We start from the raw sequence: 14,569 nt of genomic DNA, 5'->3' as shown, positions 1-14,569 counted from the left end.
GTTTTCTGCACTCTTCCAATTAATTAATATTACTATATAACTTAGTTGAAATAAGTATTTTTAAAATGATAAACATTTAAAAATTTATTTCCTAATAAATTTTACCAACATCATCTAATGAATAAAACATAGAAACAAATCAACAAAAACTTTAAAAACAATTCAAAACTAGGGGTTGAGGACTAGGGGAATATATAAATGGTAGAGTGCTTGCCTAGCATGCACAAGGCCCTGAGTTCTTTCCCCAGCACTGTAAAACAAAACAAAACAAATTTAGGCATCAGAATATTTTATTCTTGTTCCAATCCTCCCATTTAATTGTACGCAAGCCAACAATCTGTCCTTTGGTTTATGTGTATACCTGTCCCTATGTCTTTTCAATGCTCTAATTTAATAAAGACTTAACAAGTTTTATAAACTATACACTCCTGTTACATTTATTTTTCAAAACTGCAAATGCACAGTCCTCTGTATTAGTTTCCTAATGCTATTGTAATGAATTACCACCAAGTATTGGTTTAAAACAATAGACATTTATTGTCTTATAGTTCTGGAGGTCAGAAGTCCAAAATGGATCTTATGGGACCAAAATAAAGGAGTCGGTAGAACTTTTTTTCTATCTTTTAGAGGCTTCCAATATTCTTTGCTTCCTGGTTTTACACTATTACAAACTCTGCTTTTGTTATCACATCTCCTTCTTTGACTAAGACCTCTGGTTTCCTTTTTGTAAAGACCCTTTTAATCATATTGTGTCTACCAGAATAACTGAGGCTAATTCTCCAACTTCAAGATCATTAATTTAATCAAATCTGCAGAGTTCCTTCTGTTGTATGAAGTAATATATTGATAGGGTCCAGGGATTAGGATGTGAACATTGGGTGGAGGGCATTACTGACAAAAGAGAGTTTCAGATCATCAATTAACAGTAAACTGACAATATTTTAATAAGCAATATGATAGAATTCATTTCCTGGTATGGAACCTATTGTTTTATTAGCTTATTTGAGCAAAAGCAAGTTTGTTGTTTGTTTGCTTAAACAGTAATATGCCATTACCAGATTATTTCCCCTCTCTTATGTGGTGTCTATAGGGAAAAGGGGGACAAAGAAAGCTAAAATCACTTCTAAAGTTTTTATTTTCCCAAATTAGAACATAAGATGAGAAGATACCATAAAACTGAATATCAGTTATAGCTATAAAATTAAAACTGTTTTTAAATGTAATAGCTGTCCTATAGAGATAAATATAATTATCTGAGAATTTTCATGTAGGTATTTAATAAATATGTATTTACTCATTATTGCTAAGATCAGTGGTTCAAATTTAACAATAATTCTTATCTAGCTGTAAGCAACAAGGTCCCAAATTACCAACAACTGGGTTTTGGTCCCAGGCCTATCACTAATACCCTGTTAGACAGGAAGAAGTTAATGAATCTTCCTAGTCCTATACCATTTGTTTAGTGAGGGTTATGGAAGCACTCACAGTGATTAGATAAAATATACTATTCACATTACTACTAAACCTTCAAAACTAAGTAAATGACAAGCCTATAGGGATAAATGAAGCCCATATTTAAAATAACTGTCTGTCTAAAAGCCACAAAGTGAACTCCCTGAAGATCTTTGATATGTCCTGCTTCTATATCCTTCCTTCCCTCCTCTCTCTATTGCCAAATTATCTGTGTCAAACTACCATTTAATTCTCAATAAGAAATAACTATAAATCAAAAGAATGTTTTATTGTTCATAACTTTTTATTAACATCAATTTTTTTCTAATTTGAAAAACCCACTGATTTTAAATCTTCTCCTGACACAAAGAATTTAGGTATGGATTAAGCATCTCTAATGTGACAAGCTCCAAATGATGCTCAAACAATTTTAGATTTTGGAGTATTTCAGATTCAGATTTTTTTTTTAAATTAGGGATGCTAAATTGGTTAAGTCTATACAAATATTCCAAAATCTGGGGAAAAAATCTGAAATCAAAATACTTCTGCTCCCAAGAATTTCAGATAAAGGATACTCACCCCATACCAATAAAGCACGTTGTCAGTAAGAAGTCAAGATCACCACTATTTTATATATAAACTGGGCATTCCCTCCAAACCCCTCTCCCTCATTAGTTTCTCTTTCAAATTCTGGACTGCAACCCTCTTAGCTCTAAGGGCCTTCAACCACCTAGGCATAAAAGAACAATTGATTTCCCTGATCACATACTCTCTAACAGAGGATCAGTTAAAAATTGGTAAGGAAGTTTCTCTAAGCTCTGCATCTCTACATGAAAAGATAAACTCCTCTACCACCCAAAGAAATTCTTTTATCTTTAATACCCTTTGCCTACTAGCTATAAACATTGCAGTTTCTTTTAGAGACAAAAATAATCTTGTTTTTATTGACCAGAAAGAGGGGGTAAAAAGTTTTGCCCAGAAAAATAAGGGATAAAATGTTTGGGAGGTGCTGATAACTATAGTCTAGAAAACACGTGAAAAACTTTACCTTTAGCTGGCCAGTGATGTCGCAGCAGCTGACTGTCTTACCATGCAAGAGACTAAGGTTCAGGGTCAGACTAACGGTTCTGACGTCCTGGGCTGGACACATAGTTGAAGAGAGACACCAAGGAAGAGACGGCCAGCCCAACCCCTCACACAGCATCCCTTCCTGGTTAATCCATGGTGTGATAATGACACTGACTGGCCTCATCCTGCCAATGAATGGCAAGGCACTGCAATGATGGCGCCTAGAAATGAATAGGAGTGATTGGGAATAAAAGGGGGAGGGGGGGAAAAGGTGGCCATGATGAAGAAATGAATAAAACTCCAAATTTCTGTTACACTGTCATACCTATTACTCTGATATCATAATGACAAGGAAAATGAAAAACAAAATAAAACCAAAAGAAAAAAAAGAAATAAACAAACAAAGCAAAAGAAAAATTGCTACCTATTAATGCAGCATTCTAAGAATTTGGGTTTGTTCCTACAACCTGACTACATAATAACTTACTGCAAGAGGTTGAGTCAATTTAGCTCATAAACCTATAACAGAGTATTTCTTTTATCATTTAGTGTTTCTAAATTCTGATGATTTATTTTTACTTTTTATTAGAGAAAAAACTCAATCCACACTATTAAAACAGATCAGACTTACCAAACAATTCCTTGGGCTCCAGAGCCAATTGGTTTCAACTGCTGATAACGTTTTAGGACAGTGAAAGTTGAGTCTGCCACTTGCACACTGTAAAACTGACTATCACATTTACTGTCACTCATGATGTAGTGTCATACAATATTCTGAAGAGCTGGTACTGTTGTCAAATTCCTTAAAAGAGAAACAGAATGAATATGCATTCTTACTGAATTACACTTACACAGCTCACTTAATAGTATTTCAAATATACTTGGATATAAGACAATGTGGCTGTTAAGTTGATAAATTGAGTTGAGCAAGTTTTAAACCGAAGTAAGACACAAAAATGCAGATATAAATGCATAGATATTTCAGTGGAACAAGATCGTTATGAAAGGAATTTTGAGGCCCAATGAGACAAAATCTTAAGGGTTTGCTTTAAAAAATAACCACTTTTGAGAAGATTTATGTATTATCACCAGCAATGGTAAAACTACTACACTACTAAATGCTTCTCATCAGTTTGCTTTTTGTGGGACAAGTTTATGCTTAGCAGTCTCAAACACAAATGAGGGCATTATTTCAAAATGATAGCTTCTAGAATTCCTAAAGAAAAGCAAATGGCCCAGTCTTCCACTACAGATCCAAGACAAAGTGATAAACCGGAAAGCAAGATTCATGTTAAATGATGGGTTGTTGGAGGCCTAGTAACATGGGTAATCATGGATGAACCTCTGTTTTATGATGCTGGCCTGCAACCCCTGTACCTACAAACTCTGCCTTACCCTACAGTAGAAAATATCAACACTACAAAGTTTATTCACATATGTATGAATATAAATTGGCAACTTCAGAAAGTAGTTTTTTTGTGCTTTAGGCAGTGATGAGATTTCTACTCTGTAGGAATCTAGCTGATTTTATACAGAAAACAAGCAAACATTTACTTGGTTTCCTAGTTCTTGTCTGATGACACTTACTAAAAAGTTAGTAAGTTATTTGTCTTTTTAATTAAAAAGCCAACAATAAAATCATATAGACGGGCTGGGGATGTGGCTCAAGCAGTAGTGTGCTCGCCTGGCACGCGTAGGATCGCTGGGTTCGATCCTCAGCACCACATAAAAATAAAATAAAGATGTTGTGTCCACTGAAAACTAAAAAATAATTATTAAAAAAATTCTCTCTCTCTTTAAAAAAAATCATATAGATAACCATCCCATACTGCTTAAAAACAGATTTTTTTCTACAGCTTCATCAAATCCCTGCCTTTTGTTCTATCATTTAACATTTAACATCTACTCAATCAGTTTTTTGAGGGATGATTTGTATTTCAATACAATGATATCTAGGATTGCCATGAAACATAGAAATAAATTGATTAATAACAACCTCAACAAAGATGTGAAGTGAAATCAATAGTTTTTCCAATTGACCATTGCCCCATGTTTTTCCTCATTATTCTTTTTTTTAATACTTATTTTTTTTAGTTGGACACAATATCTTTATTCATTTATTTTTATGAGGATCAAACCCAAGGCCTCGCATGTGGTGGGCAAGCACCCTACCACTGAGCCACAACCCCAGCCCCAATTACTCTGACCAGCCATTCCTGCTAAGAGTCATTAGTACAGCTGGCTAGATGGGCCTCCAAGGGCCATTTGCACTAGATGTTAGACAAAACATGCTGGCTCACATGGACTCTCCCCTGCCTCTAGCAGGATCATCATTCCAACTTATACTGGAGCAACCTAAAGCTTCATGATCTAGAACAACTGCCAAGGCCACACTTCTGTGTGGAGGGGACTCAGGAACAGTCCCAGGCCAAAAGGGTAGGCATAGGTCTATCTGCTCACCATGGCATCTCACACTCCAAGGACAGGTCAGGGAAGGCCTGCCAATGGGACATTGAGTGTTCAACAAACCTTCACTATCTGACCCACATTACAACATTTAATGATTCCCTATAATTCTGTTTCATATTACTGACATCTGAATGAATATCCTTTTCTACAGATTAACAAGAGGCTGAAAGAATTTAACTCAATATTTAGGGGGTGTCTTTGTACATAAAGTGGTAAGTATCACAGAAAATACACCATGAGTAGTTTTGAACCAGTCTTGAAGTAGCATATAATTCACTATTGATGGGAGAAGTATGAGGATCAAGTCCGTTATCTATATTCTAACATAAGTTACTATGAGGTAATGGCCATAAGAAAGACGTAAACAAAGGCAAAAAGCAGAAGAGATCCTACATAATGGCAGGGCTGCTGAAGACAAGGAAGTTTCATGGAGGAGGCAGAATCCACCTTAGACAGTTTTGGTAGGGGTAGACAGTAGAGGCACAGAACTCAAATTGTCTAAATATGGCAAAATTTTCAGCTTGGCTAGCAAGGTACAAGTGCAAAGGATTAAAGAGACTCAGCAAAAGAATAGATACCCACTGCAGCCTGCTCTGTTGGGGGCAGCCATTCCTTTGTCATATTGTAAATACACCAGTGATACTGGTTATTCACAAAATATTTACCCATGCAAATGAGATCCCATGCCATAACAATGCCTGTCCTCAGTGAACTTATAAAGCATGTGCTGTAAGTACACTCAGAAAGAGACCTAATACAAGAAGGGTCCTAAACCCAGAATGATAGGGAAGATTTTGGAGTGTAGGGAGAAGTAGCACCTACAGAGAGAGTGGGATAAATCATTTGAGATCTAGTTTGCTGTATAGTGGGGAAATGATGACAAAGAAAAAATGAGGTCAGATCAACAAAGGTCATATAAGCTTGGTCCTGAGGGGTGTGTCAAAGCACCAGACATGATCAACCTTGCTTTTCAGATAGGTTATATGGGAAGATGAGAAGGGGATGGATTAGAGTAGGTAGGACCAGAGAGAAAAACCAGATAAAAATGACAGGACAGCAGCACATAGGATGAGGAGAAAATGTATGATTTTGAGAAAGTTTACGTTGCTGACCTGGAGATGAGAAAAAATGAGGGTAAGAAGAAGAAAAGCTGAAGGTAAAGCATAAAAGACATGCAGAGCTGGTGAGTTCAATTTTGGGAAAGTGTGAAATTCTAAGGCACAAGCAGCACAACTGTGGCACAGGCCACTGATATACACTAGAATCCATCCTGTCCCTACTGAGCTGCTCAAGTAGAAACAACAGCTGGCAGCTTTCCTGGAAGCCAGGAATGGCCAGATGAACAACTTTTGGCCTTTGAGGTGTGAACAGAAGTATGTGTGCAACTTCCAGATCATGTTTTTTTGTTGTTTGGCTTTTATTTTATTTTGTTTTATAGAAAGCTGCTCACTCTCCAATCTTTTCTGTCACAGACCTACAAGTGGAAGTTACACACAAGAGATGGAAGAGTTGTATTCCTGAATGACCTTGAGCACAGAGCCACCTTCCATTCTGGACCACCTGTTTATGCTGAGGCTGGGACAAATCAATCTCAACATTGTTGAACAACTTTTGAACTCTCTTCTACAGTTACTTGCTACTCATATTCTTACTAGTACCTATATTGTACTAGGTTAGTTTCTTTGAATTTGTGGAGAATATCCAATCATACTAGGATCTATAATTATTAATATGATTTCATCTCAAGATTTAAAATAAATCGAAAATTAAAGTCACGTAAGAGAGAAATTGTCAAAGCTCCTTTCTCTGTCACTTTTGGGTTTCATGAGAGCAAGAGAAAGAAACTCAAGACAACCTGAGAAAGGCACACAATTTAGCTATTAATGAATCTATACTGTTGAGATTGTATTTCAATAAACTGAAGTATCAATTGGGGCTCAGAAAAAGTTTTACAAGTTGGGAAGTACAAGAATTCTTCCTGCAACTACATTAGTATCACACCAAAATCTATATTCACTACCTCTACTTCCCACACCAGTGGGTCCTGGTTCTTCACCTGGGTTCCCATGCTGTGTTGCTATGGTCACTATCATCAGTCCAACACGGTCCTGCATCCATACTACTTCTGTATTTGGTAGCACCCACCAGCCTGGATTATAACAACTTTTGTAGATCTGCTTCTTCCCTGAGGCTGTGAGCTCCTCAATAGTAGGGAAGAAGGGGCTAGTGGTATAGTACAGCAGTAAGGTACTTGCCTATCAAGTACAAGACCCTGGATTCTATCCCCAGTACCACCCCCATCAAAAAAAAAAAAAAAAAAAAAAAAAAAAAAGAGCAGGAGGGAAAGGAGTAAACAAGGGTATAGAGATAAAAGTAAAAGAAGGCTTCATGGAGGAGGCAAGACCTGACCTGTTCAAAGTATCAACCAGGACATGAGAATGTGGATACTTTCAATACATGCTATTGAGAGCTATAAATTGGTAAATACTTTGTTTTTTTTTTTTTGAGGGAAAACAAGTATCATAACTACAATTCTATAATGTATCTAACAAATATATGTGTAACAGAGTATTCAAAGATATATGTGCATGATGTTTGTAGCATTTCTTGTGATAGGCAAAAAAAAACTACGAATACCTTAATGTACACAGAGGACTGAATTATTAAAATTACAGCATAAAGTGCTATTAAAGCCATTAAATCGAAGCAGGACTTAATATGTATTGATATGGAAAGATGTCTGAGATATAGAAAAGAAATAAAGCGAATTGAAGAGTATACATAGCAAATGCCAATCTATGTACACGTACACACCTACACACCTACGCACACAGACACACGATGTAAACAAGTATGGAGAAACTGTAAGAAATGAGAAAATTTCCCTTTCTGGTCTTTTTTATTTTTGGAATCATTCACATATTTCACATTTTAAAAACCTGATTAAAGAAGAAGTTTTAAATGAAAATCTAAAAAATGATCCTTCTGGTACCCAAGGGTTTAAGGCAGATGAAGCCAGAGAGAGTGGGCCAGGCTCTAAGGGACACATTGATAAATGCTCTAATAATATATGAGGGTAATACTACTCCTACTGTATAAATGAGGAAACGGATTTGGAGACAGGCAGAGAGTAATTCCCAGTACAATCCAGATTTGAACTGGTGTGTGTTTGACCACATATTCATTTTCTTCCCAACATACTATTCTAATATTTCTGATTTTATTTACAAAGTAGTCATGTGTCCAAGGGCTAGTCAGGACTAGGCCAGAAAAATTACAGTCCTTCTCATGTTATCATATTGCTTTCCCTACACCAAAACATTTTTTCTTTTACTGATAAAGATGACTCAGTGATCCACACTCAAACCTTTAATCACACTACAGCTTCAGAACACTCAAGACATGCACCATATAAATGAACCGACTTGCTGCGGTTAACAGATTCTCATAATCATCCTCTTTTGTTTCAATACTTCCTCCTGAATTTTTTTTTTATCAAACTGTTTTTTGGTGTCCTATTTTAATTCTTATGAAAAAAATAGCTTTGTAAAATAAACTTCTTTCTTCTTAGTGCTAAGGATCAAACTCAGGGCTTCACATGTGCTAACCAAGTACTGTACCACTGAACTACACTCCCAGTCCAAACTCACTTTGATAATCAATAACCTTATAGCTTTGCAGAGCCATCCTCTGAACATCAGTTCTTAAGTGACAATACATACTACAATGTAGAATAACAACTAGTATTTGGTTATCACTTCACTAAACTTTTGGGTCCTAAGAATACAGGAGGCTTCTGCCAGCCCTGCTTTCAGGCACCTGGGCCCATCCATTCTCCTCCTCTTCAGCCTCCACTCGCAGCTGTGGGGTAGGCCTTCTTATCACTCTCTGAATCCAGAAATATCAGAAGCACTATGTAAGCCTCCATTTGGGCTACTTTCAAACCACTGCACACAAGACATTTTAGAGAGATCTGTCCACCTGAGAACCTGTACATAAATACTCATGTACTGTTTGTAACAGATTCAAAGTGAAATAATCCAAATGTCCTTCAACAGGTGAATGGTTAAATGACTGTGTATCTGTATCACGGAATACTCCTCAGCATGGAAAAGAACCAAACTACTAACATAATTCAGGTGAACCTTAAAGACATTATACAGTTGGCCCTCCATAACCTCTACATCTGAGAATTAAACCAACCATGGATTTAGAAAGGATTTCAGATGATTCATGGGTACTAAGATACAATTAAAAAGGTGGAAAAAGTTCTGGTGTGCTATTGTTATATATAGCAGGGTGACTATAGATAACAATAATGTGCTACACATTTCAAAAAGCTGAAAAGATTTTGAAATTTTTTACTATAAAGAATGATAAATGTTTGAAGTGATAGAATGTCTGACCTGATTTAAATATTATATGATGTATAAATGTATCCAAACATTACATGGTACCCCTACTAATATGCACAATTTTATGTTTAATATATCAGTTAAAAATAATTTTAAATTTAAAAAGAAGACATCTGGGGAAAATTGCATCTATACTGAGCATGTAAAGTACTGACATTTTCTTCTTGTCATTATTCCCTAAATTACACAACAACTATTCATACAGTATTGACATTGTATTAGGTAGTATAAATCATTTAGAGATGACTTAAAGTATATGAGAGAGTTTGCATAGGTTATATGCAAATACTATACCATTTTATAAGGGTCTTGAGCATCCATGGATTTTGGTAACCATAGGAGAGAACTAGAACCAATTCCCCAAGGGTACTTAGTTAAATAAAATTGCAAAAGGTCACATTCTATATAATTTCATATATATTCTTGAAATGACAAAATTATAGAGATGTAGAAAATATTAGTGATTGTCAGGGTTTTAGATGGTGGGGGCGCAGTAGGTAATAAGGGGTAGCACAAAGAGATCTTTGCAATGATAAAATATTTCTGTATCTTTATTGTGGTAGTGGTAGTAGTTCTACAAATCTCCATATGTGATAAAATAATAGCGAACTGTACATACACACCATACTAATGTCAATTGCCTTGTTCCTTGATAACGTACTATTATTATGTAAATATACAATCACTGGAGAAGACTGGGTGACAGGTACTCGGGTCTTTGCAACTTCTTATGGGTCTATGATTATTGCACAATAAGAAATTTATAAAAGTGACAAGTGATCTTACACTTGTCCCTGAGCGCTGATTTCTTGAAAATATGCAGTAATCACAGCATTTCCTGTTTGAATTTCTTTAATAGTAACTTTTGAGAGTAAGATTCAAAACCTTAGTAGGAGATAGAAAGCACTCTGATCCACTTTTGGGCAAACTAACTAGGATAAGCATACACACCTATTGCACACCTGCAGGCCTATGCCCCAGCAACTTCATCTGCTTGAAATGACTTCCCTTCTGCTTCTGTTCTTCTCCTTCAAAATGTAATTAGAGCATCTTCTTCTTCCTCAGCTTTCCTCTACAGCCTTTCCTTTCAAACTGTGCTGGGCCTGCCCCATTTTTTGCCATCACAACTTGTCTTTATTTAAAAATATTTTACCTTGTAAATCTACCTCCAGCTCTACTCTGAGCTTTTTAATGTTAGAAAATATGTCTGACTTACTTCTCAATCTCCTACTAATTACATAGTGGGTGCCCAGTCAATGTTTATTAAGGTGAAACTAATTGGGAGAATAAATATGGTAGGGTAGTGTGGAGCAGTGGTTAGGATCTGGAGTCTGGAGTCAGACTCCCAGTGGGTCAGCCACTTAGCTGGGTGACCTGGGGCAAATGACAGTAGTCATCTGCAAAACAGAGATGAACACAGAATCTCGGGGTGCTTCCAGATGGGAAAGTGCAGGCCACCCAAGATGGTGTCATTGACAAGTGCACCCTGAATCTTACTGAACCAACTATAATTTTCAGGAAATAGAGAAAAGCATTAAGTTACATTGCAGAGATGTAGTCAGTAAAACCCCAACTGTGGAAATGCTACAGAAAAACCCATGTACATCAACAAGTAAACTCCAAGGGAAACTAAAAAGAAAATAGAGGGGGAAATCTATATGTTAAAAAAAAAAAGTAAGGACATATCAACCAATCACAGCATATGGATCTTATGTGGATGTGCCTTCAAATGATTAAACTATAAAATTCATGATTCAACCAAAAATTTGAATACTAACTGGTTATTTGATTATATGAATGAATTACTGCATGTTCAAGTTTAAAAGGTCCTTATCTTTTGGAGACATATACTGAAAAATTCACAGATGAAGTTAGGCAATATTTAGGATTTGCTTGAAAATAATGAGTGGAATAAATATGTAAGTGAATAAGGTTTGAAATGAAACAAGATTAATGTTTTATCTTGTACATCATGAAAACAATTAGCTTAATATTAATCACTTTGTATAACATTTTACTTGGAAAATTTTATTTTAAATAGACAAATTCAAGTGTATTTTCAAACCTTTATTTAGGGGAGCAAATAAACACATTTTAATCTATCAACAAATTATTATAAAGTACTGCCCACCTCAGATTTAAATTCTCTGAGAAAAATCAAAGCTTTCCAGAGACTATGCCAAAAAAGGATTATTTCTAACCTCACAGGATTCTTCTGGAAGAGGAAAAAAAGGTTAAAAGGAGGAAAACATTTAAATAGACTGGACTTTATTTTTCCAGAACAAATTAAAAGCCAAACAAAAATATTCAGAGGAACTAAGGACCCAGGAAAGAATGTTGAACTGGGGGAAGATCTGGGTTCAAATTCCACTTACCAGCCACTTGCGATGAAGCAGACTGCAAAATGCTGTGAGCCTCCACTTCCTTATCTGTAAAAATGAGTTTCACAGCTGCTACTCACAGGGTTCCAGTAAAAATCAAATGAGTACCTAAGCTGGTACCTGGGCAAACAGGGCCTAGTTCCCCTGGCCTTAGGCTACTTTTCAAGATCTTCACAGCTCCTCCCTCCCACACAATCTGTCCTGAAGGTTGATAATCTTGCAACTAAGGTTGAATGAGGTCTGCATTTAGCTTGGCTCACAGAATTTTTATGAAAATTTTTAATTAGATATTGCCAACATTTAAAACCCAGGAAAGTACATAAACAAATTTGGAGTTCTGACTTGTAAAAAATTGCTACAAGAAAATTGCTAGTTCTCCAGGATCCCCACTACTCCATAATCTTACACTTGTCCCTGAGGGGCTGATTCTCGGCTCCACAGAGGACTAAAGTCCTTCCTTAGTTTTAACCTTTCACACTTCTGTGCCTCTCCCTGTCTAGAAAAATTCTGGTCACCATTAAAGGCCCACCAGCAACACCTGTCACCTCCTCCACATTTCCATGGCACAGAAACTCCTCTACAGCAGGCATAATACCCTGTCCTGGAAACAGTCTTTTCTCTGGGTTCCTGGGCCCTCCGGGGGAAGGGACCCTGTTGCTATCTCCTTTGTGTCCCTAGGGCCTAGCAAAAACCATGACCTAGATAATGCAGAATTCAGTAGATGTTTCTCCAATGTGTAGAAAGAAACCAGAGCTGAACTCTTACAAAAATGTAAGATTTATATCACAGCTTGTTCTGACAGCCACCAAATAAAGGGGTCAAGGATATTAAAACATTTCACAAATGAGAACAAGTTTCCATCTGCTTACAAGTTTCAACATAGAAGTCACTAAATGTACAGATAAAGCAGAAACAACAGGCAGGCAGGGACATTCCTTACATCATTCATTGAACTGATACTACTAAATACTTACTGTGTGTTTCCTAAGCACTGCATAAATCAGGCAACTACCTGTTTTCATAAAGCTACAGAAAATAAACAGCCAAATAAACAAAGAAGTGTCAAACCAGAGTTTAGTGCCAGAAACAAAATGAAATAAAGTAATGGAATAGAATGACTAAGGGAAGAAAGAGAATGGTCAAGGCAGGCCTTTCCAAAAATGAGACATCTGACCAGAGGAAGGAGCAGTAAGAGCCATCTGTGTAAAAATGCCAGTGACAACTACAAAACAAGGGAAACAGCAGGTGCAAAGGTCCTGAGGTAAATGGATTTGGCATGTCCAAGGCAGGTGAGATGGGTGAGGTAGAAGACCAGTGTTCTGGTGGTGGGGAGGGGGTGTGGGGAAGTGGTAGAGGAGGTGGTCAGGGCTCACTTTGGCTTTGCTGGGATCTGTGCAATGACAAGGCATTGGAGGTGTGCAGGAAGTGGGATTGGGGGAGGCCTCTGGGCTGACTGGGAGAGGGTTCCTACCACACTCACACCCCCAAGGGGCAATACTCTGCCCAGTTTTCTACAAATGTGCACCGACTCCTGCCCCAGACGCTTTCATACAGTCATACAGACCGACAACTGTGCCCCCCAAAGTAGACATTGCCCCCACTTTCCTGAGGGCAAAACCGAGGACAGCGAGTGTTAGTCCCTTGGCCAAGGTCGCAGGCACCAGACTCGGAGCTCCTAACATCCGGCATGGGTGCGCAGCTATGTGCCCCACAACCCGGAGGGCTGGTGCCCACAGAAACCCCTCGGGCAGGTCTGCTGGGGTCAGGCCGGAAAGCGGACCCAAAGCCCGGACTGCTGACAGCCGGACCGGAGGGGGCGACTGCGGCATCCCGGAGGACAGGGGCGGCGGCTGTGGCCGACAGCGCCCGGCAGACCCCTGCCCACCCCTGCCCGGCAGCCGCGCGCCCACCCCGCAGACCCGGGCCGCGCGGTTTTCCCGCCGCCCCTCCCCAGAGGGGCCCGGCCCAAGCAGCCCCCGCCAGGCCTAGACCGCCCGCCAGGCTCACCTCGCCTCCCCGCGGCCGCCAGGAGAGAGAGCAAGCCGGCAGACTGAAGGCGCAGCGCACTAGCCGCTCCCGGCTCTGCTGCCCGGGGGCTCGGCCCGCCGCCCCGCCCCGCTCTGCTCCGCCCCGTCGCCGCCGCAGTGGCTGTGAGGGGCGCCGGGGCGCTTCGACCCTTCCGGTCCGGCTCCCTTCTCCTCCGCTGCTGCCGCCGCGGCCGCGGCGCTCTGCCTGACCGACCCGCGGGCCCACCAATCAGCACGCGGAGTGTCGGACAGGCGCGGCCAATCGTGCCAAGGGGGCGGGTCGCTATCGGAGATAAGGGAGGGGCCAGGAGCTGTGTAGGCCGCCCCCCCCAGGCCTGGTCGCGGGTCCGGTGGGAGCGGCGCCCCCTAGGTGGCTCAGCCCAGCGGGCCGACTGGCTACTGCTCTCGGGTCGGCGCTGTGAGCGCAGCGGGATGGAGACCTCTGCACGGCTTGGCCCGCCTGCCTAGCCCGCCCTCGAAAAGGGGGGAGGTGGCGGGACGCGGAGTGGGTGGACCGAGGGGACCCAGAGCCTGCGAGGGCCGGACCGGCGAGGGTGGGCACCTTACAGCTGTGGGGTCCGAGGGGGAAGTAGGGCCTCTGGGCTGCAGGTGCAGGCTCTTAGCGGCGAGGCGGCTTGGAAAAGGACCCGGGCCCTCCAGTTTCAGAAACAGCCCAAAGCGAAGGGAAGGGAGGCTGGGGCCTCGGCTGCTAGGAACCCGCGGTATAATGGACCCGGGAGGAGGAGGCAAAGGCGGC

General features: G+C 39.8%; 1 protein-coding gene across 3 annotated transcripts in view; it reads right to left on the bottom strand.

Moving 5' to 3' along the window:
• MAPK9 (mitogen-activated protein kinase 9) overlaps window positions 1-13,998 on the bottom strand; it is a 50,750-nt gene extending 36,752 nt beyond the window's left edge. For 2 of the 3 annotated variants that reach the window (XM_081284854.1, XM_081284855.1), the window contains exons 1-2: window positions 13,793-13,998; window positions 3,152-3,322 (exon numbers count right to left, since the gene is read on the bottom strand). In XM_081284854.1, the coding sequence (XP_081140980.1) occupies window positions 3,152-3,273 (122 nt within the window). In that variant the 5' untranslated portion in view covers window positions 3,274-3,322; window positions 13,793-13,998. Of the gene's footprint in view, window positions 1-2,500; window positions 2,742-3,151; window positions 3,323-13,792 lie in introns of those variants that run through there. The other variant, XM_081284856.1, reaches the window with a different exon arrangement.
• Between the last annotated feature and the right edge of the window lie 571 nt (window positions 13,999-14,569).

This window comes from Spermophilus citellus (assembly GCF_964194105.1).
Source record: "Spermophilus citellus genome assembly, chromosome: 1".
NCBI lineage: Eukaryota > Metazoa > Chordata > Mammalia > Rodentia > Sciuridae > Spermophilus > Spermophilus citellus.
This window is presented reverse-complemented; position numbering and strand designations above follow the sequence as displayed.